At 41.4% G+C, this 26863-nt stretch overlaps 1 protein-coding gene across 2 annotated transcripts; it reads left to right on the forward strand.

Annotated features, from left to right (window-relative positions):
- Positions 1-1160: 1160 nt before the first annotated feature.
- PPP1R17 (protein phosphatase 1 regulatory subunit 17) lies at positions 1161-26325 on the forward strand. 2 transcript variants are annotated; one of them, XM_085051619.1, is made up of 5 exons: positions 1161-1497; positions 8076-8188; positions 9434-9586; positions 12148-12309; positions 26019-26325. In XM_085051619.1, the coding sequence occupies exons 2-5, from the start codon at positions 8107-8109 to the stop codon at positions 26027-26029; spliced, it is 408 nt and encodes a 135-aa protein (XP_084907745.1). In that variant the 5' UTR covers positions 1161-1497; positions 8076-8106; the 3' UTR covers positions 26030-26325. The 2 variants fall into 2 exon arrangements, with proteins under 2 accessions (XP_084907745.1, XP_084907744.1); XM_085051618.1 differs by lacking the exon at positions 26019-26325 and adding an exon at positions 17190-18610 and having other exon boundaries at positions 1165-1497.
- Positions 26326-26863: the final 538 nt, after the last annotated feature.

Consider the following 26863-nt stretch of genomic DNA (forward strand, 5'->3'; position numbering starts at 1 on the left):
GGTTTTTCTGACTCTGTAGAAAAATATGAGATAATTTGTTTCTAAGTAAAAGACATTTCAGTGAAAACTAGAGGGTTTTTAATTTAAAATTCACATCAACAGAGAGGTCTTGACAATGATGGAGATAAGCAACTCATAAAAAGCAAGGTTGGGGTTTGTGTGGTTTGGAGGCTTGGGGGGTTTTGTTCAGTTTTTCATTTAATTTTTTTATTTAGCAATCTTAAACTTCACAAAAAAATTCTTAAGCCTCTGCTTCATTTTGTCAGGAATAATTCAAGCATTTATGAACTTGCTTTTAAAGATGGGCCATAAGTAACATAAACACAGGTGACCTACACTTTGCAAGGTAATGAATGTACTTGTCTCTCCGAGGCATCGATGAAGAAAGCTCGCAGATCTTTCAGCTGGTGCCTTTAGAGCATTTAACATACTTGGCATTTTGTAGAACCACATATGATCCATAAAGGATCCAGGAACATAGCACAGTTTGCAGGGCTCACAATTAGCACTTTGCCCCTTTGGGCCTTCTGTAAAATATACTCCTTATGAAAGAAAGTATGCCGTGCACACCGGCGCCTTTGAATTGCAGTCACTGAGTGGGGGAAAAGAAGAGAACTGCAACCGTGAGCCGTGACAGTTTTTAAGGACGTTTTTAATAGAAAGGCATAGACAAAGGCATTTTTGTTTCAAATGAATACTAAGAGAGGGGAAGTTCACAGTCCCACCACTGAGTAGAGTATTTCTTCCAGTTTCCAGTGTCAGGCATGTTTATATATTTTCACCTCAGCTGAAATAACAGCTCCACCCAAAGGCATGGGCTGAAGTAGGAGACACTGGTCTCTGCTGGCAAACAACTGGCAGCCATGGAAGGCTCCCTGTGTGGCCCCATAAATACCATGCTTGTATAACCAGTTGTGGCTAGCTATATAGACAAAAAAATGCAGTCATCCCTGATCCTGTGTTGGAGACACTGTCCATCAGTTTCTATGCTTATGGTGCTGCTCCTGGATGTGTGCCCTGTCTTTGTGCTCCACTTTTATTCTCAACTCTCCCGTGGGTCCCTGAGAGCATCAGCCTTACTCCCTCCCCTTGTGATTTTCTTTGCACCTCTAGGCACAGCAGCTGCAGCTCATTTTTTGGCTCTCTGTGCCAAAGCTTTCACGCCCTCCTTTGCTTCTTTGAGAGCATCAGCATTTGTAGCTCTTGGTCATCTGGTAGGAATGATGCCTCAGCCTTGAGGTGCTGCTGGTCTCCCCCGCATCTTGCTGCCTCTGCTTCGGCCTCTGCAACTTGTGGAAGAGGAAGAAAACAGGATTAGAATCCGCTGGTGGGGCAGGGTGTGGTCGTGCTGTTCCGTAGCCTCCAGGAGGACGTCTGATTACGACGTTGCCATAGCGACGGCTCCTACTGCTACCTAGATAAGACGGGCAAGAGTATCAGGTGCAGCCCCAATCCAGAAAGCTCCTTCAGTGAGCCCCGACGACCTCTCACCACTCAGTAAGTACTTCAGCCACACGTTTCTCTCCCAGCTGGTTGGCTTCTTAACTTTCTCTCTCTCTCTTTTTTATTTTATTTTTTTTTTAATTCTTTTTTTCCTTGAGGGGGGTGTGGATTTGTTTGTTTGTTAGTTTGTTAGGAGTTTATTTTAGCAGCCACCACCAGCAAGGCAAGTTGCCTTATCATCTGTGGGGATGAGCAAGAAAGCACAGGGTCCCCACGGCACAGGGAATGGGCTGGGATGGTCCCATGTGGAGAAAGTTGGGGTATGACCGAACTGAGTCTGGAGTTCGTGGATAGGGCCATGGGGAGAAGAGTGTTTTAGAGAAAACTAAAGAACTAATTTTAAGTGCTGGTACTGTTCACAACCAGATAATGCAATTCAGCAGAGTGGGAACTGATCTAAGGATTTCTTTTCTCATTACTATGTCTGGCATGTGCAAGGGGTTAATTTGTACCTCAAGAAAAAATTAAGGAAGACTTTGTATTTTTTACTATCTTCAGAGACAAAAACCATGTGGGTAGAACCTGTGCAAACATATCTCATATTTTATCAATCAAATAAATATATTTATTTATTCTACAAGTTTATAGCTAGTAGTGGGAGTCAGTCCATAACCCAGACAGGGTTCTTGAAATAGCACCCAGAAGCACTCTGTCTGTGAGAAGAAACTGCTCCCAGACAATTCTGTGGTACTTCTGCATCCATGCTATTATTAGTAGCAAAAGTTTTGGGAAGAGGGAGACACTCAGATCAGGCTTTCAAATAATCTAAGTATTTTCTAAGAAGATTTAAATATGCACTTTAGTTGCCAGGAACCAGTTGTAATGTGCCTGGGATAAGATGGGGTATGGGTGAAGGTGCATATTTTCTAGTAAAGGTACCAAGGCTGCCTGCTGAGTGCAGATGGAAGAGGCCAAATTCTGCCAGATGTTGTAAAATTCCCCTTGACTCCTGACTTGTTTCACATGATTTCTGTGTTGGGCGGGTGTGTGCAAGATGGCTACATCCAATATCTTATTCCTTCTTTATGCATTTGTAAGTGACTTCAAGCAAATAAGGGGCATACTCACACTATAGAACCCTCTGCAGAGGGCATGCTGCAGAAGGAACAACAGTGCTCTCTTTGCCTCCCACATAGGTTTAGGGAGGCAGGGAAGAAGAAGGTGCAGGTAAGGATGTTGGGAGCCTGCCTGTCCCTGCTTGCTCATGTGCTCATTGCCAACAGACAGAAAACAGCAAACCAATTTAAAATAATTTAATAATCAAAGCCCACCAGGAAACCATAAGTGCGTGCTTGGTGGGAGAAGAGGCACCAGTCTTAAAGAGCAAGCCATCATGCCAGAGCAGCTCTTTGGGCAGGGCAGCAAAATGTTGCTTATTGACCAGGCTGGACTGTAGCTAATGAAGTCCAGCCTCTGCCTTGTGTCTGTATTTTGCAGCAGCCTCTAAGATAGTCCTACTTGTTGCTGTTGAGCCGCTAGCAGACTAAGAAGACCCAAGTTCAAAGTGTGGCATCTAGAAGAAGACTTTATTATTTAATTCCATCTTATATAGACTTTTCAAAGGTCACCCAGATTGGTCAGTTCAAAGCCTCTCCCTAGGCCTGATTGGCCAGGCCTGAACTGGCCACATCCCGAGAAACTGTTTTTAATAACATCTAAACTTCATCTTTGTTTATAAAACACAGGAAGAAGAGAGAAAAGGATTCTCACAGGAAAGGTCTGTGCTAGCCACACCTACTTACTTCCGTTTCCTACTATTGAATAGGCCAGCAGCAGCAAGGCCAGACCCTGCCTATGAGAATGCAGACAAACAAGCACGCATGCTGTACTGCCCCAAGATGCTAGTTGCCTCTGTTTCTGCCTCTGCTTCTCTCCATGTTCTTAGGAATTGTTCTGGCTTCAGAAGATAGGTACATAGGGACAAACAGGCTTCTGTGGCAGCTTTATTACCAACTATCAAAATGAACATACTAAATTCAGATTGACTATTGACTACTGCCACCCAACAAGGATGCTCTCAAGAGTACTTTTATTTATGTAGCATCCTTTTCAACATGCCAGTGGTTTTTTAATAATTATGTATGTCCTGAAAATTAGCATGTTTTTTCTTTAGGATTTTGACAATTGTGTGAAAAAACCACTCTATTGAACAAGAAAAAAATCCACATAAAATACCACATGCACCACGTGGTCTTCTGAAGTCTTCAGAAGCACAGGGTGTGGATACCTTATTAAAGGCTAATTCAGAAATTCTATGCATTCAATATGCAAAGGAACCACAAGCTTTAATGTATAACACTGAGGAGTATTGACGTTGATGCCCACACAACCCCTGTAAACTTTTACAAGAATTGCATATCAGAACTTTATTTCTCCATCTTATAGGTAAGAATAATCACCTATTGGTGACTCATTTGAGAACTGCGTTGTCCCTTCAGACTGCGTTCCATCCATAGGTACCTAATTCCCATGTAGTTGCATAGCCTCTACAACCATTTAAACCCTAAGAGAAGACAAGAAATAGAGATTTTCCCCCCAAGCCATTTCTATGCCTAGTTCAAGATTAAATGAAAAATAAGTCCAGCCATTTAGTTCTGTTCTCAAAACTTCAGTTTTTCTTACAAGGTAGGTTTTCCTCATGAGATTTCATTTTAAGTTGGTTTAAATGTAACATTATCAGATGGCCTTGAAGGATTTACATTATCTTATAAATACGTGAGAGTAGCTGTACTGAGTATTCCCTAAATTCTAGGCTGATTACTAGCAACAAACATCTACATTACATCAACTGTGCATTAAAAAAAACAAAACAGGTTTCTGTATCTGCCTCTAGCAAAATACTTTTACCTAATAGAAGCCTGGAACTGGTTGTATTGGTGAACTTTTTAATGCAAACCCATAGTTTAGGCAAAGAAAGAAATCATGTTATTTGCAAGTATTTGTGTGCTTTAGGACTATGTTAGTGAGTGACAGGATAGCTTTATTTGGGTACTTTAATCAAGCAGGTACAACTAAGAATTTAGAAAAAAAATTTAGCATGTGCTTTAAGCTATCTAAAAATCCAAAGCTTATATCCAGAAAGTGAAAAGTTCAGATATTTTTCATCTGAATCACCATGTCTTACAAGTGTGTATGCCCAAAGGAGTCATGCTGTTATATGACAGTGATTCAGCATGGGACCTTATTAACATGAGGCTGAAGTAGCTTTTAGTAATACCTGAGCTTTTCAGTCTGCCTTATCAGTCATTGCCCTCCTCTGTCTGTACGTGGAGCCAGTCCTATCTAATGCCAAACATTTTAACAAGGAACAGTGCAAAACTATGTAGGCAAAGCTAGAACTTGCCTCAACTTTTAGGGAAGCAATTCAGGTGTCTCTATCAGCTGTCTCTTTTCCTAGAAATAAGAGACTCTAGGTGACTCTTTTAGGCACATATCTCTGCAGAGAGTGGTACAGCCTAGCTGCACTGTACCTCAGTGCAGACTAAGGCTAAATGTCTATTGACCCCTAAATCATATAGGAAAATCTATAGCATCTCAGAAGTGTGATTTAGACTTCCGATGTAGCCATTACAGATGCACAAAGGATGAATGTGAATCATTATGTCAAGAGACATAAGAGTGCAAGAAAAAACCACCTTACTTCATCCCGTGAATAGCAAGCATTTGCTACCAAGGTGACTGATGGCAGCAGAGAGTGCAAACTGTGCTAATGTGAAGGCTTCTAGGAAAAGTGTTGCACTTAATGCATGAAAATCTGAGAACATGCTTCAATTTGTAAAGGCATATTAATGACTTCATACAGTCCCCACAGCAGGCTACCTTCCAATGCAAAACCTTACGGTGGAATCTGTTTCCTTAGTGGCAAGAATTGATTTTAGTGGTTTGGGAAAGCACAATTACAATGCTCACATACAGCAACTTTCCTTTGAAGGAGAGCTCTGTGTGTAATCCATTGAGACAGGACATAACAGCACTCACAGGTTCACACATCATACAAAATGTATATACACCCAAGATACCAAAATCCATGATACATTTTTTGGTAATTTTTCTCTTTTTATGGTTTTGCCACACAGGCTGTCACAAAGTGCAGAAACACTTTTGTAAACAAGAAAATACTGGCTGCAGGGCAGACTAACAAAAGAAAAGAAAAGAAGGAGGAGTGTCAGAAGTTAGCCTGCAAAACAGAATTTTAAAGCACTGAAGATGCCATGGGCTTGGCATGTGTTACTATGAACATATGAACACAGATCTAAGAGATGTATTTTAGAATAATGTGGTTCAAACTACCATATTAAGAAAAAATAATGAAGCAATTCTCTCAATCTACATATATCAATCCTACATTGTCTCTTTATAGAGCTTAACTTTTATTGGGTGAAATAATTCAATGAAACAACTTATTGAAATCTAACCATAGTTAACCATATTTTATGAGACATTTCCAGTAAATATAATTTACTACAAATTTTACATTTAAATTTTGCTATTCATCATCAGCCTTTTTGCCTCAAGACCTGTTAAAAACAAAAGTACATAGTGTCTGAAATGATATCCCCGATTTTACTGAAAAGCTTGTAAACAGAGTATTCTTCAGAAAAGAACATTTTACCTACAATCATAATATTTAGCCAGCATGCCCAAATCAAATCAAATTACATTGAAGAATAAAACTCCCTCAAATCACAAAATGTGGTGTGAGCTTTTTTATGGCCAGATAATAGTATTTTGTATTAAATAAAATTATGCCTGCTTCATTTTAAACCATAGCTATAGCTTATTTATACCGTGAATAAACAGAGTAACCATACCATGCTAAGGTGTATTCAAAGCCTTCTCTCTGTAGGATGCTCCTAAGTGGAGGATTTTTCTTGCAGTGAAGGCAAATTGAGCGTTCAGGGAGTATAGGACTTAAGTACAGATATGAGGCTGGAGTGGCAAAGTCCTACAGTGAATATCTGGAGGTCAAAACCGTTATCCCGGCCTGATTCAGTAAGGTTTTAATAAATTGTAGAATATTACAAATCTTTGTAAATTTTAAATAATGAAACATAAGGGAGTTAATCCCATATGGCCAGTATCAGTCAATGCCAGGTTTTGATGTTGACGTGATTGAGTCAAATTTTTTGCTGTCAGGCAGTGTTACTCCACTTCTTTTTAAGTCACTGGCATTTAAGACATGTTTTTCCATCTGCTGAAGAACTACATCAGTGCAACCTTCCCTACTTTCTTTTGCAAATTTTTATGCGACTGGATTTTGTTCAAGGGTTAATTGTTCTTGACATAGATGCAAGTTTAGTCATGGAAATGGGATTAACTCCCCTACTGTTCCGTTTCTTGTCAGCAAACAACCATTGCAATGTACAGAGAAACAATATGGTAATTTCTTTTCCTCCAGTAAGATAAAACCAAACTCCCATAGTTTAGTCTGCCATTTTCCCATCTTCCTTTTCCCTGTTTTTCTCCAGCTGCCTTTTTTTTTACCTTTCTCTTTTATTTGCCTTTCCTTCTCCACCTCCCCTTTTTGTATTTTTGCTCAATTATTTCTGTCTTTCATTTACTATTCAAAATGTCTCCAGTTTTTTTCTCTTCCTCATTACCTTTCTCCTCCTTACAAGGAAGTCACAGTCTGCTTTTATTCCCTGAAAATGGGGAACAGAGGTTGTGAATAAGAAGCTACCACAGCTGATGCTGGATGAAGGCAGATACTGAGATTTGGACTACACCTTCGGGTTGAAGGTTTTTTCCTTTAACTTTGCCTTTGTCATTCTGAAGAGTTTCTGCTAAGCAACCATAGAAATGATCAGCAGGGGAAAATGGCCTCATTTTCTTCCTTCTGTTGTGGCATCTGTGGCAGCCCCAGCTTCAAATCTCAGCTTGTAAGGTTCTGGGGAAGTTCACACAGGAGGATGGGCTTTAGCACTCACTGCAGCTATAGGTAAAGGGGGACAAAACAGCCCAAAAGTAATCCAGTGATACCTACATGGACAACAGCATATCTGTCTGAAACAGGTTTCCACGCTCTTACCAAAGTGATGAGTAAGTTTACTTCATGGTGGCTTTGGGGTCTGTGGGCAATGGCCATCTTTCTGAGGCAGCATTAACAGCTGGTTCTTCTGGGGTATGCAAGGTCTTTTAGCGGAGCTGGACTTATCAGACTAACTCAACAGAATTCATAATTAAAGTTGATTTATATAATAAACAGCAAATATGATCCTTAGTTTTCAGTTGAGAAAAAATGGAGAAGAAAATCAGAGCAAAGCATGGTATTCCCTAGCATTTACTTTGTGTATGAGGTAGCACTTTCTGTATGCTCAAAGTCAGTATTCTTCTGTAGAGCCAATCTATGCTAGTGTGGCCTGTTTACAAGATAGGTAAAAACAGGTTACTGTGTGTGTAACCAAGGCAGTGAATAACTGCATCGCAGCATGTGTGAGTAAAAATTCAGGTCATCAGACTGCTGGAAGACAAGAAATCCTCATCATATTGGTTTTGTAACACCAATATGCTAGTTTTATGTCATGCTGCTGACTTCTTTTGTTTTGGGTTTTGTTTTTTTTAATGTGGTGTAGTATCTTCAAAAGAGGAGAAAAACCTGTTTCAATGATGTCAACACAATGTGTTCAGCCACTTGATATCCCAGATGAGAGACTGGACAAGCAAGATTCACAATCTAACCATTTAGGTAAGTGTTATTTTATGATGTCATAGCACTAATGAGGGGTGTTGCCTTCACATCATAAAGTACTGTCCAGTGTCCATTTTCCCCCTCCAGTGATACAATGAAGCCCCATGAAAACAGATAGATTACACCTTCTGCTGACACTTCTAGTGCCAGATGGAAAGTCAAAGAGCATTTCCCTTGCATATAAATATCAGCTAAAGTTCTAGAGTGAAGTTAATTAAAGAGGAGAAAGGAAAAAGATTCATTATCTTTTCCCTGGTAGAGAAACTAGAGCAGTTTCTACATTTATGCCACAGTAAATTGAAAGCTAGGATATAGCTGAGCTTTCCCTGAACATATTTTCCATATGCAATTTGAGTGAAAGATTTCAAGCATCCCATTTGCCATCGCTGGGACAGCTTTGTAAAAATGTTTCCTCCTTCTTCATCAGTTTCCTTTCTGGAACCTATTTCATACAACTTTTATGCTGAGCGTACCAGAGTTGTCTTTGCTCTGCCTCATTCCTGAATACCAGACTTCATGCTTGATAGATATGCTTTTTGCATATTCGTGGTCTTTGCCTCTGCTTCAAGTGCTATTATTTCACTCTTATCTTGCAAAATTTTCCTGAAAATTTAGCAACCCAGAAACAAAATCCTATTTGCTCGTTGTTACATCTGTGATGACAATAATGAACCACAAGTGCAATTTCACTTCCTTGTAAGAAAATGTCTCACCACGTTTTATAAATATTATTTGTTCTGCAAGGAAGATATCCTAGTTCTGTCTCTGCCACTTGGCATTTCTAGGCACAGACAGCATTTTTACGACTGCTGGTATACCAAACATAGTTGGTCCATAAAATTACTTACTTAAATACATACAGAATGAGTTTACAAAACTGTCCTTGTAACTCTTGAAGACACAATCCACACAGTTACCACTGGATTAAATAGGGGTGGCCATGGAACCTCTGCACACAATGACGTAGCCTTCCCTCTGATATGTAAATATTCAAGCTGCCCACAACGCTCTCCCTCTCTGTTTTACGTCTACTGCCAACAACACAGAAGGACCACCTAAGTCACTTCATTCCCATGTAGTATGGCACAGAGGCCTCTTTTTTTGACTTTTTAAATACTTTAGAGATTTTTCCTGGGCATTTTCATTTATTTGGATTAAAGCACTATTGTCAAAATGTTTCTTTTCACCATCTGGTTTATCACTTCCCCTAAATTTCAACTTCTATTATATTTTTCCCTGCAGAAGATGTTTCAGAGCAGCTGATAAAGACCTGCGACCTCAAAAAAACCCCAAGAAAAGGTAAAACCCTCACAGCTTCCCAGAATACTGAACAAGAGCAAAAAAAGCCAAAGAGAAAAGATACACCAGCTTTGCACACTCCACCACCTCTAGCAGGTGAGCAGTAAATCTCTTGACTTTGACATCCCAGTTCATCTTTGGGGACTGAATCTTGGTGAAGTCCATAGAACATTCATTCAGTTATGCCCCCTTGGATGAAGACAGGAACACAGCTCCATGGATGTGCTCCTGGGAAGGCAGGTGAACAGAGTCTGACTTTCTCAAAGACATACCCTGTTAGGTTAAGGGTTTGCTCTCATTTCTAGGAAGACCAAGGTGAATAGGTTTATGCACTGAAAAATGTTCACATGGAGCTCATAGTCTTGCTGCTAAATCATGTCACATTTATGTGTGAAATTATGTGTATTTATGTAGTGGGTTGAACCTTGGCTTGGTGCCAGATACCCACTAAGCCACTCTATCACTCCTTTTCCCAGTGGGATGGGGGCTGTATCAGGTTGACCCTGGCTGGATGCCGGCTGCCCACGAAGTCCTCTATCACTCCCTTTCCCCTTTGGGACAGGGGAGGGAGTAAGATGGACAACAGCCAGCAGGGTGAGATAAAGCAGTTTGTATTACAGTAAAAGAAAATGAATAAGCAGAGATTTGCACCCACAAAAGCTAAAGGGAAAAAAAGGTCAATCTCTACTTCCCATTAGCAGCAATGTTAGGGCACTTCCCAGGAAGCAGGGTTTCAGCACACGTAACGGTTGTTCCGGAAGGCAAATATTTGGAAACTCATGAATACCCTCCCCTTCCTCCTCGCTCTCTTAGCTTATGTATCTGAGCTGACGTCATTTGGTATGGAATATCCCATTGGTATATTTGGGTCAGCTGGCCTGGTTGTGTCCCCTCCCAGGATCTTGCCCACTGGGGGAAGGAATGTCAGAGGGGCAGCGCTGCTCAGCAGTAGCCAAAACACTGGTAATCAGCACTCTTCCAGCTACTAAAGCAAAGCACAGCACTGTGAGGGCTGCGAGCTTTAGCTCAGTGAGACCCAATAAAGGGGGAGAATAAGATGGAAAACAACCAACAGGTGAGATAAGGCAGTTTTATTGCAATGAAGGGAAGAAATAAGCAAGAGTCTGCACATGCATAAGCTAAGAAAAAAAAGGTCAGTCTGTACTTCCCATCAGCACATGATGATCAGACACCTCCTGGGAAGCAGGACTTCAGCACATGTAATGGTTCCTCTGGGAGGCAGAGATTTAAGAGTCATGAATGTCCCCCCCTTTCTCCTCTCTCCCTTAGCTTATATATCTGAGCTGACATCATATGGTATGGAATATCCCTTTGGTTGATTAGGGTCAGCTGGCCTGGTTGCGTCCCCTCTCAGGATCTTGCCCACTCCCATCCCTTTGATGAGGGAAGGAATGTCAGAGGGACAATGCTGCTCAGCAGTAGCCAAAATACTGGCCTGTTATCAGCACCCTTCCAGCTACTAATGAAAGCACAGCACTGAGAGGGCCATGAGCTTCACCTCAGTCAGACCCAATACAATTTATCAGCAGCTGCTGAGCCATACTAGATGTCCCAAATTGATTTGGTCCAAAATCAAAAAGGATCAAGTTCAGTCCCCTGCATTTTCTTGTGAAACTTACATCCAGTGCACAGCTGGAGGCTTAATGGGGATGAAACTAGGAGTAGACAAGTGAAGCACACAAGCCACCTGCAGAATGTTCCCCCTAGAAATCACAGGGCTCATGTGTTTTTGGGGACTCTGGCAAGGGGTAGGTGTTTCAGGAAGCCAGAAACCACCAGGAAGCAACAAAGGGGCTCCTTGTAGGATGCTCCCTTCTGTGGCACAACTGTAGATGTTCAAGAGCCAAATGCCACTAACCTGGGGAAGAGAAGAATAAACAGGAGACTGCCACTGAAACCTAACAACGTTCCAAGAACAGCACTGGGCATAAATGTTTGTCACTCTCAGCTAACAAGCACTCCTTGTTATACTCTCCAGGAGAGAGCTATGCTTTTTTATTATTGAGTTCTTCTTCCCATGCTGCACATACACAGAGGAGTTCACCAGTAACTACCTGTATGCTTCCCTGTATATCTGCAACAATTCACCAAGTCAAAAACAAGTAGCTGGAATTTTCCAGTATTTATAATCCAGATATTGAATTTTACTCTCTTCAGTTTTCACATGTATCTTCCATCAGCAATTCTCTCTCAGGAAGAGCGGCTCAGAGGCTGGAGAGCTGCATTTTCTTCCTGCAATTGTCACATAATAAGGAAAACATTGTTTCACTAGTTAAAATAGCCATTTCTGCATGGTCACATTGCTCCCAATTAACCTCTTGAGCATCTGTGTGATTAAGTTGCTGTGTAAGATGTCTCAGGTTCTGGAATAGGAGGTTACACACATCTGTACCACAATTTCTGATGGGCTGCACTTTAGTGCATTATGTACAATCAGAAGCCAGCTGGCCTGATAGCATAATTTTCTAGAGCCTGTGGGATATAATTAACTTGGAAGCAATATAGGCTAGTTATATTAAGCAGCAAATAATGCACTTGTGCCACTTTACTTCAGAGTAGTCACTGGGAGAGTTACACAGAACAAAGTTTCTTCAATGTGAACAAGGCTAAAGTGGCATTTTCTTCATTTCTTGCAGGCATATTTTCAGACTCCTCTGATTATCTGCTGAAAAGGTATGGTATCACAGAGAAGCCACAGAGAGAGAGAGAGAATCCAGTCTTTCAAATCACTGAACTGGAGCAGAAAAAGCCTAGGAGAAAAGATACACCTGCAGTATACATCCCACCTTTGATAACAGGTAAGAAACTTAGGTAAAGATCCTCCTAAGAGGCAGCAAAAAGTGGCTAGTGTCAGAGGTATACTTGGAAGGCTGAAAGGAGGTTGCTCTCTGCTCAATGTACTTGGCAGTTCTTGAACTGGACCTGTTTGGTCTAAGAATATAACAACAGTGGGGGCTCATGAAAAGTCTATTACATATCCTATGTTCAAGCTCTGGGGATAGAAAGAAAAGACATTTGGTTCCTTGGTTATCTTTTGCAAACTGTGATCCCACTTTTTTGAAAAGCCAACTACTGCCCTGCTTTTCAAACCTAAGCAGATACAGATTTTTAGGTCACCAGCACTAAAATGCCTCAAACAACCTGGAGCAAAGCTGTCCTGATTAATCCCTTCTTCACTCTGTAGTCCCTGACATGCACTGAGGAAACCAAGCAGTGATGAACTTCTCGTTAGCAGCACCTTAAAGATAATTCTAGGTTTCTGGCATAACATGCAATAGATACACACTACATAGCATGCCAATAGGAAAGGGAAGTTCAGGACATTTCAAGGAAGGGAAGTTCAGGGAAACTGGGGAGGGGAGGGGAGGGGAGGGGAGGACTACAATGGATCATTTGAAGAGACCTAATCCATTTTTTGAGTAAACTCAGGAGTAAGAGTTCAGGAATGTATGTTAAATACAGCTGTACTGTGCTTTATGATTATGTCCACTCTCTTATTTAAATTAAGAAGTGATGAAGGAAAAGTACATTTGTGTGATTCTGATTACCTAGTTATAGCACATAAACCATCCTTTTTAGAGCAGACGCTAGAGACAGCTGAAATGTAACACCCAAAACAGAGGTCCCCAGCTCTCAGTTGGACCTATACTAGTAGTGTACCAGATGCTTACCACAATCAATAGCAAGGTCATTAACAATGAATCACTTTGCTAACTGATGAACTCCAAAGGTTCCCAGTAGAGTTCAGGATTCAATATTCAAAGATAGATGTAGCCTAGAGATGCAGGTTATAAACTTCCATGGACCATCAGCAATTTCAAGGACAAAATCAGCGTTTTAATGCAAAACAGTGGAAAGGGAATACAAATGGGAAGTCAAAACAGTAGTTATTTGTATAACACTGGGAAAGTATTTCTGTCTTTGATATGATGCCTCTCATCTCTTTTGACGGAAATGTACTTTACTGAATGCAGTTTGGAAATTCTGGGTTTAAAGGAGTGAGAAGCATGTCTGATTTGGGAAACATTCGTAAGCCAGTCTTTCTCTGTTTACTTTTAAAATAAATCACTTAGCCTCACTACCTGTTTTCCTAGCTGTGCGTATTCTGAAATGCAACTAATCCTGCAGATCTATTTTAAGGATTGGTGAGTTGTTCTGTTAATATCTGCCAACGGATTTGACTAAAGAAACTTGAGGGTAACTACATTGTAATCATAATCTCCCAGCAGAACTTTTAACTACTTGCAATCTTTAACTAGACTCTAGAACCACAAAGGCTCACAGAAACATAAGTGTTTCTGTTAGAAAGCTAAAAGCTAGGCAGAAGAATCTGGCTTAAATCATCTATTTGCCGGGTGCCTCCTAAATCTAAGCCATTCCTCCTGGGCTACAAATCAGAAAAACAGCAAGATAGCACATGTCTACCGACTGCCTACATACAATTCCTGCAGCTGAATTGGTAGAGGCAAGAGGTGAACAGTTAAACTTCCATGCTTCTCATGTCATCCAGAGGTTTTCAGTGGGCATGTGATGTAATTTTAATGGAGCCGCCTTAACTGGTTTTCTAGGGTATGGGAGAGATTGAGGGTTTGAAACTGGTTTTACTAGTTATCTCTGATTTGATTAAGGAACCTCAGGCAGCCACATTTCAGGAACTGCATTCCCATATTGACACATGTATTTACATTCTAGCTCAAACCCAAAGGCCTGAAGACCATTAATTTAGTTAATAAAATATATATTGCTACATGGGGATGACAATAGAGTGTTCCAGAGCTGACTACAAGCTTGGATCAGATTCAAGCCATTTACCATCAAGTGATATGGAAAAAAATACATTAGCATTCTAATTGTATTTTGTCTTCTGGTCTAATCCCTTCAGAAAGACAAGGTGGTGGCTGACTGAAGGAGAACTTGCCACTGAAGGAGACATCTGCTCATGGCTCATTTGTATGGACATGGCATAATATTAACTGTGCCACTTCACTAGAAGTTTGAAGGCTGAATACATTTAGAAGCCTGACCCTTGTAGAGGAGATTTCACATAACTAATTTAGTAGCCCACTCTCTTTATCTGCATTTCCCAATTGGATTGGGTGTTTGCAAGGTGTAAAACTGATTCTGCTTTTCACTTGGACCATATGCCCTCCAGTAGATACATTAATATTCTTAATTTTATATGGTCCATTAGACTTGCTTTTATTTGTGGCAGAAAATCTCTCTGACCACCCAAAAAGGAGAGGGACTGTCCTAGGAATATTTTTTAAAATGAAGAGGAATAACACATCTGTCATTTTAGTTGTATTTACAACAAAGTGTTTGTGTGGATAGATACTCAAGAGGATATTCTATTAATTAAGCTCTTTTACTAGAACTAAGTGGAGTTTCTTGAATTGATATCTAGAAGTGGTTTGCAGGGGATCTGAAAGGGAAATATTAGAAATGGGGACAATCCTCATTAGCAGGTCACAAGAGATACCATGTAATACTGAGTGCTGCTTACTGCAGCAACACAGGGAGACAGGAGCAGGGAGACAGGAAAGAAAGGTCTGTCTGTATTTACTTAGCTCACATAGTCCTGCTGGGTCTTCTCAGGTCTCCAAGTCTATAATTCAGGTTCTGGTTTGCATGGCAGTTCCACAAGAACTTAGTTGCTTTGTGCTACCTGATGGAATAAATCTGAAAGTAAAAAAGAAGGAAATACTGGAACAGCCTTCAACCACAATGAGTCACTTTTTCACATCAAGTCATGGAGCCATCACTGATTAATTTCTACCAGCAGTGTGATGCATGTTGGTATACATCTTGAAAAGTAAATATGCATCCTTAGAATGGGAAGGGAATGAAATTCAGGCATTTAAATACATAAGTTGCTTTGCCCCTGATACAGGCACAAGTCTGCCACAGGGAGTTAATCACTGGAAAACAGATCCAGAATACACGATCTGAAAAGCTCTGTACAGAGAGGCAGCATGTAGTAGGCTACTTTGAATCCATGCCAAGTGCTTGAAGGTGGCTTCACCAGTAGGCAACAAAATGTCATTGTAGATATAATTGAAAACAACTGAAAATTGCATTAGTTTCTGTCATTCTCTCAATAGAAAATGCACATAGTTTGAATTTTGTCACACATTTGAAGGCACATTTTTAAGCGTATGTTAGTTATGTTTCTTTGTTCCTCAAATAGTCCAGGATGTAAAAACCAACAACAAATTACCCCCACACCCCTTTGGAAAACACACAACCCAAAACCTGAAGACAATGGGAAAAAACACTTGTCTGTATTTGCCTAGGTTGCCTATAGGGATAGATGTCTTTGTGGGGAATATATACATCCATCTCCATAAAATGGCATAATTCTTTGCAGTTAACAATGGTTACTCAATTGCTACTTGAACAAATGAAGTCCTATGTGTTTCAAATTAACATTAATTCATGCCTTTCAGTTTATCTCATTGTACTGTTCAAACCAGCTAGTTCACAAGAACTGTATAGAAATGAAGCAGGAGCTTACTTAAATGAAGGGCAGTGTAGGTCAATATTTTCATTAATTCATCACCTCTTAAAATACTCCAAATTTGAAGAAAATCTTCCTCTGTGGTATTTTCATATTTTCAGACCTTGTCAAGACTGAAAGCCTTCTCTGTGAGAGGACTTTTGATGCAGAAAGAAGCAAAACAAGCTGGTTTGACAGAACAGCTTGCTTAGCTAGCAAACAGTAGGAGACCAAATTAAAAGGGAGAGATTTCATTGGTCTCAAAGCAATGGTATCCCTCATCCTGTTTGTAGATTGTTAAGATTCACACCAATGCATGTGGGCATAAAATCCAGAGGTCACTTCCTTTGTATTGGAAGCAGGCAAAACCAGCACAATATATTAGAATAGGTTTGAAAAATATTTTGTACCTAATGCATTGCTCCCGCATCACTCTTTTTTCTAATGAGGAGAGCAGTTACAGTATTTGTTATACCTCCGTGTCATATAAAAGCCCCAAGATCCCCAAAGCGTGGACTTACTGGTTTAACAGAGGACAGGAGAAAGAGGGACAAAGGAGGAGAGACAGAAATTTGTGGGAGGTATGATCTACAACTCAAGTCTATTTTCACATTGTTAATTCAGTAGGTTTTGCAATTTATTGATACTATATAATTTCAGAGGAGATGGCACTTGTCATGTGGGTATTTTTACATTTATTTCTTTTTCATCTGCACTTTCAAAATCAAGGTAATATGGCTATATTCATAGAGAAAACATATACATATCCACAGAAGTTGGTTCAGTCACAAAGATTAATTACAGTATGTGCTTCATCACACAAGCTCTTGCCCTTATTTAGCTACCCAAGCCCACCTAAAAAACAGGCTCCCAAATGAAACTTCAGAGTCTCTTTTCACAGGTAGCAAAAATACGCTGGATTTAAGAGTGCCTAATAATTTTAGCCAAAAATGCAGTGATTCACTTCTAATTCACTAAGTATTAGGAGACTGAGATGCCAAAAATAAATGAGGAGCAACTCACACGATGTTGGAAAACTACACTAAAATGAAGAAATAAGAGAGGCCTGAAAAGTTTTCTTTAGTCTGGTATTTTCTAAAAGGTAGTATATTAAATCAGCTCCTTTTTTAATGTTTTTTTTGTTTGTTGTTTGTTTGTTTTTTGTGTTCTTCTATTTTTAAGGCACTAGGCTGTTTACAGAAGAAGAACAAACAGTGATTATGGAAGATGAAGAAAAGGATGGAGACACAATCTGCTATTAGATTACAGTGATATTTGAATAATGCAGTGTAAATAATTCTGGGTCATTAAAAGTGGCAGCACATAAAAAAAAATCTTTCATTTTTATAAATAATTATTTTCTCAATCATGCACTTGAATTTAAATTATCATCAAGTGCTTTTCTGCTTATCTGCATCTCATGAATTCCCAGCAAGCATCATAGGAGATGATGGCAGAAATTTCACTTAGGGTTTAAAGGATTCTGTTTGTTTACTAGAAGTGGCTTCCGAGCATTTTGGTCAATGAGAAATCCACCTCTGATCAGATCTAGCTTTGTGCAGCATCATGCTTATACAGTACCTTGCACAAGATACTAGAAAAGTGGTAGTGCAGAGCAGTAAAACTTCAACTAATGATTAAAATTGCTTTTTTTGCCTGACACTTTACATAATTTGTCCTGCTTTCCTCTCCTGGAATAAAACTGACCACAGTGAAAATTCCCATGTGCAGAGCTGATGGGATAGATGGAGAAGGTGAGAAGGCAGGACTCTAGACTCCCTGAAATGCAAAACAAAAATTTCTTCTGCCTTTATCTCCTTATGACTTGTGTTTGTGAGGAGGAAAAGACGGATTCACCATAAAATGCAAATTTACACCTAAGGGCTGTCAGCATTGACACATCAAATAGGATGGAGGGCAGAGATCTCAGAGGAGAAACATTAAGGAAGTGTGATGTCTGCCTGTTTCACCAGTGTAGACAATTGTCTCCACAGGGTTAGTGAAAGATAAAACAGTTGGATAGTTGATCCTTTTGCTCCAAATAATTCCTTCTGACATCTGCTTTTTAGATTGTGTCCTAGGTTGTCAGTTAGGAGAGGTTGTAAAGATGCAAAATCGCAGAAGGAAAGTAAAAACTGAGTAAAAGGAATAATGTTACTCATTGGCATATGCTTACTGTGAGGTAGAACAGCATCATAAGGCTTTTTAATAGTTTACCTCAGTGATTCAAACAAGAATTGTTTTCACAGCTGGCTACAGCCTTCACCATTTGTAGAGAGATTGGTATTTGTAGAATATTTTACAAGAAAAATATAGAAATGGACAGTTTGTGCTTGCCTTACTAATTCTGCGTAGATGGAGTAGCACTGCCAGCTGAACCCTTAAGGAACTGAGAGGCTGAAGATTATCTAGCCTGGCAGACTGAACTTAGTTATCTTTTTAACTTACTTAGGGAGACAGCTGAGGACCATTTTAATTTGCACTTCATTTGTCACAGTGACTGACCCAGCATCTTTCATGAGAATGCAGTCCATTCCCAAATATATGGCTTTAAGATGTAATCAACAAGCTTACAATAAATAATTGCATATTAAAGTGTACAAGCAGTCCACTATATTATTAATGGGATGCCTGTTATCTAGAAAGTGTACTTGTTAATCCTGGTAATCTACCAGTGAGATAATATTTAAAATATAAACAATCAATAGTTCATGTAACAACATTAATGTGAGATCCACAGTAAAGTATGTCACAACAAGTACACAACGAGAAATATTTATGACTCAAGTCTAGCTTTACCAGTGAAGTTGGTGAATATTTTCAGTGCACATTCAGTGAGTTGACCTTGTCTGGATGTCAGGTGCCCACCAGGCCACTCTACCGCTCCCCTTTAGAGCAGGACAGTGGAGAGAAAGTAAGATGCAAAGCAACTAGTAGGCTGAGATAAGGCATTTTACAAAAGCAAAGAAAAAGAGAAGCGAAAGTTTATACATGTATGAGCAAAGGGGAAAACTATTAATCTCTACTTCCCATCAGTGGGCAATATTCAGCCACTTCCCAGGAAGCAGGTTTCAGCACACAGAGTGGTTGCTCACGAAGGCAAACATTGTAAAATAATGAATGTCCCCCATTCTGCTTCTCTCCCTTAGCTTTTACATTTGAGTTGATGCCGTATGGTATGGAATATCCATTTAGTTTATTTGGGTCAGCTATTTTGGCCTAGTTGTGTCCCCTCCCAGGATCTTGCCCACTCCCATCCCTTAATAGGAGGCATGGGAGAGAATGTTAGAGCGACAGCGCTGATGCTGTGCCAGTGCTGCTCAGCAATAGCAAAAACACTGGTGTGTTATTAGTGCCTTTCCAGCTACCAATGCAAAGCACAGCACTGTGAGTGCTGCTAAGGGAAAATTAGTCAGACCCAATACAATCTCTACTCCTTATTCCATACCAGTTGCATCCTACTTAGATCTCACACAATTTAGATATCTTCCACCTGTACTATTGTATTTCTCATAACTGGCATCCCTTCTTACCCCAACATAAAACTTCAATTACAACCTTAAACCATCCCTATACCCAATATACATTTCCATCAACTACTATCCCCCATCCTTTCACCGATTGATACTACCTTCCCATTTCATGGGCCTCCTCCATTCCTCCAGATCCATTACTTGGGCTCCATTCCATCAGGATGGGTGGTCAAGACAGGAGAAGCAGCACACTTGATCATTGGGCACCAACACCAGCCTGGCTTGAGTCATCATCACATCCTCCTTGCAAGAGTCATTCTTCATCAGTTCAAGTCATTCTTGCTACTTTACCTCCTGCAACATACAACTTACACCACAGATTGTTTTTTCCCCCAAGATTAAATCTCGAGCCCCACACCAGGTCTCCCCATCCTTCTGCACTACCCACCAAATACACCCTGGTCCTTGGGCAAAGACAATCCCATTAATGGGTTTGCCTTTTCCCATGGAAGGAGAAACCCACACCAACTTCCCCAGCTATTTCTCTATGCGTAATGCAGGGACCTTATCTCCTCCCACAGTATGTGGGATTTTGTTTGGGCAGGACCAGGGTGGTTAGCACACTGTCTAGTGTTAACCAGCTTAGGCTTCTGCTAAATTTACATCCCAATGCTTCCATCCCTCATTATCTAACACTAATAACATAGTATTCAGCAGTCCATTGTAACTCTCAATGTTTCCAGAGGCATGTGGGGGATAAAGGGTGTAATATATCCGCTCAATCCCATGTTTCTTTGCTCAAGAGTTTATAAGTTTATTTTGAAAATGAGTTCCACTCCCTGATTTGATTGTCTCTTGGGTACCATGTCACCACAAAATGTATTTCTCAAGGCCTAAGATAGTGTTCTGAGCAGTGGCATGGCTTATAGGGTATGGTTCCAGCCAACCAGTTGTTGCCTCTACCTTGGTCAGGATGTAGCTCTTGCCTTGGCATGTTCATGGCAGTGGTCTAATGTAGTCAATTTGTCTCACCATATTGGAAACCCAGCTACCACCCTCAATTCCAAGGAGGTTTTACTCACGTGGCTCACTTGATTGCAGTGCATGGTTCATATTCACAAATAATCTGTGTGATATCCTCCATGGTCAGGTCCACCCCTCAATCACAGGCCTACCTATACATTGCATCCGTTCCTAGATACCATTGCACCCCTACCCTAGACACTTCATGGGCCCACTGGGCTATAAATAGTTCACACTTTCTCTCCCAGTCTGCGTCCAACTGAGCTATTCCAATTTTGGCAGCTTTATCTACTCATTCATTATTTTGATGTTCTTCAGTGGCATGACTTTTGGGCACATTAACGTCTACAAGACGTTCTTTCAGAGTTATGTTTTCTACCCAATCAGCAATATCCTGCCACAATGCAGCAGCCCAGATGGGTTTACTCCTTTGTCACCAATTGGTCTTCTTCCACTGCTGCAGCTACCCCTAGAAGGCAATAGCCACCATCCAGGAGTCAGTAAAAAGATAGACTACAGGCTACTTTTCTCATTCACCAATCTCAAGCGCTAGTAGGATGACTTTCACTTCTGCAAATTGTCTTGATTCACCTTCCCCTTCAGCAGTATCAGTGACTCCTCGTGTAGGACTCCAGACAGCAGCTTTCTACCTCTAATGCTTTCCTATCACACAGCAAGATCCATCAGTAAATAGAGCAGAGTCTATTTCATTTTCTGGTAACTTGTTATATGGTGGTGCTTCTTGGGCACAAGTCACCATCTCAGGCAATGCTCAGAAATCTCTGCCTTCTGGCCAGTCCATAATCTCTTCCAGTATTCCTGAGAAATTGGCTTTTCCCATTTGGGCTCATTGTGCAATCAGTGTTACCCACTGACTCCTGAGGGGATATTTTCTTTGAATATACAGCACAGCACGGACAATTGCAGTGCCAAGAGGAGACATGTTTCTGTCCCAAAAACGTCTGTCCCAAAAAGCCTGCTGCTAATAGGCTGCTAATATCTCTTTTTCAGTTGTAGTATAGTGGGCTTCTGTGATCCTCAATATCCTTGGCTCTAAAACTTTGACCTTGGGTTTCTCCTGATGTTCTCTTCCAGAGGCTCCAGGTGAGACCACGCTTCCCAGTTGCAGTGTAGAGTACACTTTGCATGGCTGGTCCTGCCCAAACAGGCCCAAGAGCTACCGCAGAAGCTATTTCCTGTTTGATCTGCTCAAAGGCCTGTTGAGGCTCAAGGACCCACTCAAATCGGTTCTTCTTCCAGCTGACTTGATAGAGGTGGCTAACAAGCTGAATATAACCTGGAATGTGCATTCTCCATAACCCCACAAGGCCTAGAAAAGCCTGTGTTTCCTCCTTGTTGGATGGTGGAGATATAGTTGCTATATTGTTAGCCACCTCCAAAGGTACATGATGACATCCATCTTGCCATTTTATTCCCAAGAACTGGATCTCCTGTGCATTTTTCTTTACTTTACTTTGGTTGTGGCAAGACCAGCTGTCGGGGGTTGAGTACCTTTGGAATTTCTTCCCATTCCTGTTACTAAGCAACAAATAGTTGGGTGTTTTAGAGCCATCAAGTCTTTTGTAAAAGACAAAAGGTGTGCTTGGGAGGGCACAGTAAGTGAAGAGCCAGCGCTGGGAACTCTCACTCGTGGTTCGGACGCTGAGAGGAGAGGCTGCTCTTTTTCTGCTCTTCGCCTGGGAATCAAAGCGAATCCAACTGTGCCCTGTTTTTTCTCTTCTCCTGGCTGGGTGAGCTTTGATTCAACCTTTCTCCCCATGGGGAAGGGCATGTTTTTCCCCTGGGCTGCGTTCCCTCGTGGCTGCTGCCGGGAGAGCCCTGCGGCCTCTGCTGCCTGTCTCCGCCCTCTGCCGCACGAGACCGCGGCGTCTGCTGTGACTGCAGAAATCCTCGCTGCCTCGCTGGCCAGGGAGAGAGAGCCAGCGCCCGCCCCTGCTGCCCTGCTTTCTTGCTGCTCCGAGCTGTTTCGCTGCCCTGTGTGTTTCTCAGCCTGTCCGCCATTAGCAGCTGCCGGACGCTGACCTGACCCTGCGCCACAGCGCCACCTGCAGTCGCTCGGGAGTCATCGCACCTGCCCTGCCCGGCCGGGAGCTCAACAGCGCCCCTGCTGCTTGCAACCGTGATTACACCACACGGGAGAAGGCTCAGCAGCTCACAAGTTATCTGCTGTTGGTTTTCTGGTTCTAGTTGTGGATGCTATTATTGTTATTGTTTGTTTATAGATACTAGTAAAGAACTGATATTCCTTTTTTTCCCATACCTTTGCCTGAAAGCCCTTGATTTACAAAATTAAATAATTTGGAGGGAGGGAAAAAAATCACATTCTCTGATCTAAGGGAGGGTTCAACCTCTCTTGGCAGACACCTGTCTTTCAAACCAAGACACCAGCTTTCAGAAGGATTTGTATTATTTTCTTTCCTTTTTCAAAATCTTCCTCTATATTACCCCACACAGTGATATCATCAAGACACTGCAGGTGCTCTGGAGCTCCACTCTATTCCAGTGCAGCCTGGATCAGTCCATGGAAAATACTGGGGATTCCCTAAATCATCTTAGAAGACCTTCCTTAAATGCCCTCACACTTGAGAGGAGTTGTCTACACAGGCCTCAAATTGCTCCTTCTTTTCCAATTCCTCTTTCAATTTCCCAGTCTCTAGCAAGGGATCCCAGCTGTTGGACTTCATGACCTTCTAACTGCTGACTGTTGGCTCCATTATCCTAGCATCAGAGACATGTGCTTACCTGGGGACGCCTGTAATCTTTTCACAAATCTCAAAGTTCTGATGAGGTGAGGGACCGAGTAACTTGGGTTTCCTGTTTGATTTGCCTCACTCCTTTCAATTTTTCAGTTGAAAGACCTGCTGTTGAAGAACCTGCTTCTTCATCTAACCCCTCCTCTCCTATTTCTTCTTCCTCTTCCTCTCCTTCTTCTGCTTATTCTTCTTTCCTCTTCCTCTTCCTCTTCCTCTTCCTCTTCCTCTTCCTCTTCCTCTTCCTCTTCCTCTTCCTCTTCTTCCTCTTCTTCCTCTTCTTCCTCTTCTTCCTCTTCTTCCTTTTCTTCCTCTTCTTCCTCTTCTTCCTTTTCTTCCTCTTCTTCCTCTTCTTCCTTTTCTTCCTCTTCTTCTTCTTCTTCCTCCCTTACTAATTGATGGTATGGGCCTGTAACTCACTTTGTCCACTTCTTTTTTATTTTACTACCGTGGTACTTACTTTAGTTACTGTGGTTTGAGTCCCCATCTCAGCTTTAGTTTCCTCAAATGCAGTTTGGGTTCCTGCCACCACTACAGTCCTCTGAGAGTACTGAACTGTGGCTCAGTAGGCACAGGCCAGGCCCCGGTACAGGGTGAGAAGCTGCTGGTTTTCACTGGGGCAGGCAAAACACCATTCAATCAGTTGATGGGCCAGTTTGTCAGGGTTAATCGCCTGTTCAGCTGTAAAGTCCCTGGTAATGGAGACTGGGTAAAGTCCAGTAATATCTGCCCTAGAAACCTGCACAAATCCTTCCATGAACCCTGCCACCCAGAAACCGGGTGCCTCAGGGCAGATTTCAATGTCTCCTTACCTAAAGCTTCTTTTCTCTTACATCAAGGTGTCACCAGATTCCACAAACTCCATAGTGTACCACAGTATTAGCTAGTATTAACAGTATTAAACTGCTTACATAAGGATGAACAAAGACTGTGGGAGACTGCATTATAAAAGCATTCACATCAGTCTCAGGCAGGGAGAAAGGGGTATCTTACTTCATCATCCACAGAAGGTAGCTCCCCGAGCATAGCAAGTCCGATGTCCTGGTGGGAGTCTGTTGTAGACCACCCAACCAGGATGAAGAGGTGGATGAACTATTCTATAAGCAGCTGGAAAATATATCAAGATCACCAGCCCTTGTTCTTGTAGGAGACTTTAACTTGCTGGATATCTGCTGGGAACACAACACAGCAGAGAAGAGGCTGTCTAAGGAGGTTCTTAGAGTGTATGGAGAAGAGCTTCTTGTCACAGCTGGTAAGTGAGACTACCAGGGATGAGGCTCTGCTAGACCTACTGTTTACAAAGTGAGAGGGTTGATGAGAGATGTGATGGTTGGAGGCCATTTGGAATACAGTGATCATGAAATAATAGAATTCTCGATAAGTGGTGAAACAAGGAGGGGCACCAACAAAACTTCCACACTGGACTTCCGAAGGGCAGACTTTTGACCTTTTCAAGAAGCTGATTCAGAAAGTTCCTTGGGAAACAGCCCTTAAAAGCAAGGGGATCCAGGAAGGATGGACGTACTTCAAGAAAGTAATCTTGGAAGGCTCTGGAGCAGGCTGTCCCTGTGTGCCAAAAGATGAGTCATCAGGGAAGATAACCACCCTGGATAAGCAAGGAACTTCTGAAGGAACTAAGGGAGAAAAACAGGATATATCACCTTTGGAAAGAGGGGCAGGCAACTGATGCCTATGTAACTTGGGTCAGAGTTACAAGGTGTTTATATAGCTTTAGTTATATCAACATAACCTGAATTATAACTTTTCTGTATCAATATAGCCTGAATCATAGCTTTTATACCTATATAATCTGAATCATAACTTTCTATATTAATATAATCTGAATAATAGGTTCCTATCCCTATATGACCTGAATTATAACTTTTATACTAACATAACTTCAGTTATAACTTTCTATACAATGTAATGGCTACTATATGGTTAACTAGCTGCTTAATGCTGAATAGACAAAAATCTTACCAGGTGGATAGCTTCAAAGGTGGACAAGTATAGTACTCATGCAAAATTGAAAAGTGTAAAGCCAATTAGCCACAGAATACAGAATTTAACCCAGTTAGAATCAGAGAGACCAAGTGTGAAAAACTCTGCTGTTAAAATTTAAAAGTTTAATAAAGGACAATAGGGGACAAAGACAATAAAGCAAAAGTAACAGCGCTGGGTGCTTGGCACTTAGCCAGAAGCATACAGGCCACTGATGGAGACACCCTTTAAATACCCTTCCTATTGCATCAGCCTAATGCCTATTCATAGGAAATTATGCATATTCAAACTTTTCCCCTAACTAGTTTGCATGTTCCAGGAACTGTTTAGCAGGGCTCCTCCTTGGATCCGCCTTTTTAGAGCATGTGCAACTCTTGGCTGTTCTTTTAGTCGGTTTTTGTTATCATCTCCAGCCTGGGCCTTGTTCCGTGGTTTCTGCAGATGGCAGTTGCTGATAGTTGACATACCAGTAGGAGGGGTCTTCATCGCACTGTTCTTTGGATGTTATCCAATCAAGCAGGCAGTGTGGTTATTTTAAGTAAAACTACAAACATTCCAAAATAACTATATCAGCTATTTCACCACTCTAAGTTTAGTTAGTAACAGAAATAAAGGCATTAGTTATTGTTACATGACTATCTCTTTACAACAAGGCTACTTTTGTAAGAATTAAAAGCACACACATAGCATCCATTTTAATATTTGCAAAAAGCCAATATTATAGTATGTATTTATCTCACAAGGAACACCATAACTGCGCACGCTCTGAAGACAAAGCTGAAAAGTTCAGATGCAAGGAAGACCTTGGGCCTTCATCAAGAGAAGACACCCAAAACCACCGAATTGGGGATACACAAGCGCAATGCAAAAGAACGCTTTATAACCATGAGATTGTGTTATGTAAATTAGTTCCGGGGCATATATAATGATGTTATAGTGACATAGTAATACTAAGCAAAATTTACTGTATCAATAAACCACAGCACTTGACAAAGATGGGTGAGATAGGTGGAGAGATCCCCCTCACCTCCAGCGCTGCAATAAACAAATACCTGCTCTATAGATACCGGCCTATGGGCTTTTATTTCCAGCCTGTCTTTTGGGGCATCATAACTCAGGAAATGTTTAAGGGTGTGGCTAGATCATGTAGGGAAAAGAAATAGGGAGGTAAAAGCCCAATTAGAACTTAATCTGGACACTTCTGTAAAGAATAATGAGAGGGACAAATTTGATTTTTATTTATGCCTCAACACACGAGGTGAGAATTTACTATAGGGCTGTACAGATGCTGGGAGCCCCGTCCCAGAGGAGACTTCACCTGGCAGCGGATCAGGGCAGAAAAAGCTTCCATGATTGTGCTGCAAATGACTATGCCCCTTGCCAGAGAGGCAGATCCCCAGATGCCCGGGAAAAAATGCCCAGGAAATCGGGCTCTGGGAGGAGCCTTAGTACATAAAAACAGAGAACTGCGCCACAAGTGGCGGGCATTTTCTTTGGGGTTCTTGGAAGCAGAGTGGGCTCGCCCGCAGGGTCAGTTTGGCCCCCATGCTCCCCTCGCCTTTTTCTCCCTGCAGTCCTGCTTCTTCCC

Source organism: Lichenostomus cassidix, chromosome 2 (genome assembly GCF_008360975.1).
Source record: "Lichenostomus cassidix isolate B80296 chromosome 2, HeHo_3.0, whole genome shotgun sequence".
NCBI lineage: Eukaryota > Metazoa > Chordata > Aves > Passeriformes > Meliphagidae > Lichenostomus > Lichenostomus cassidix.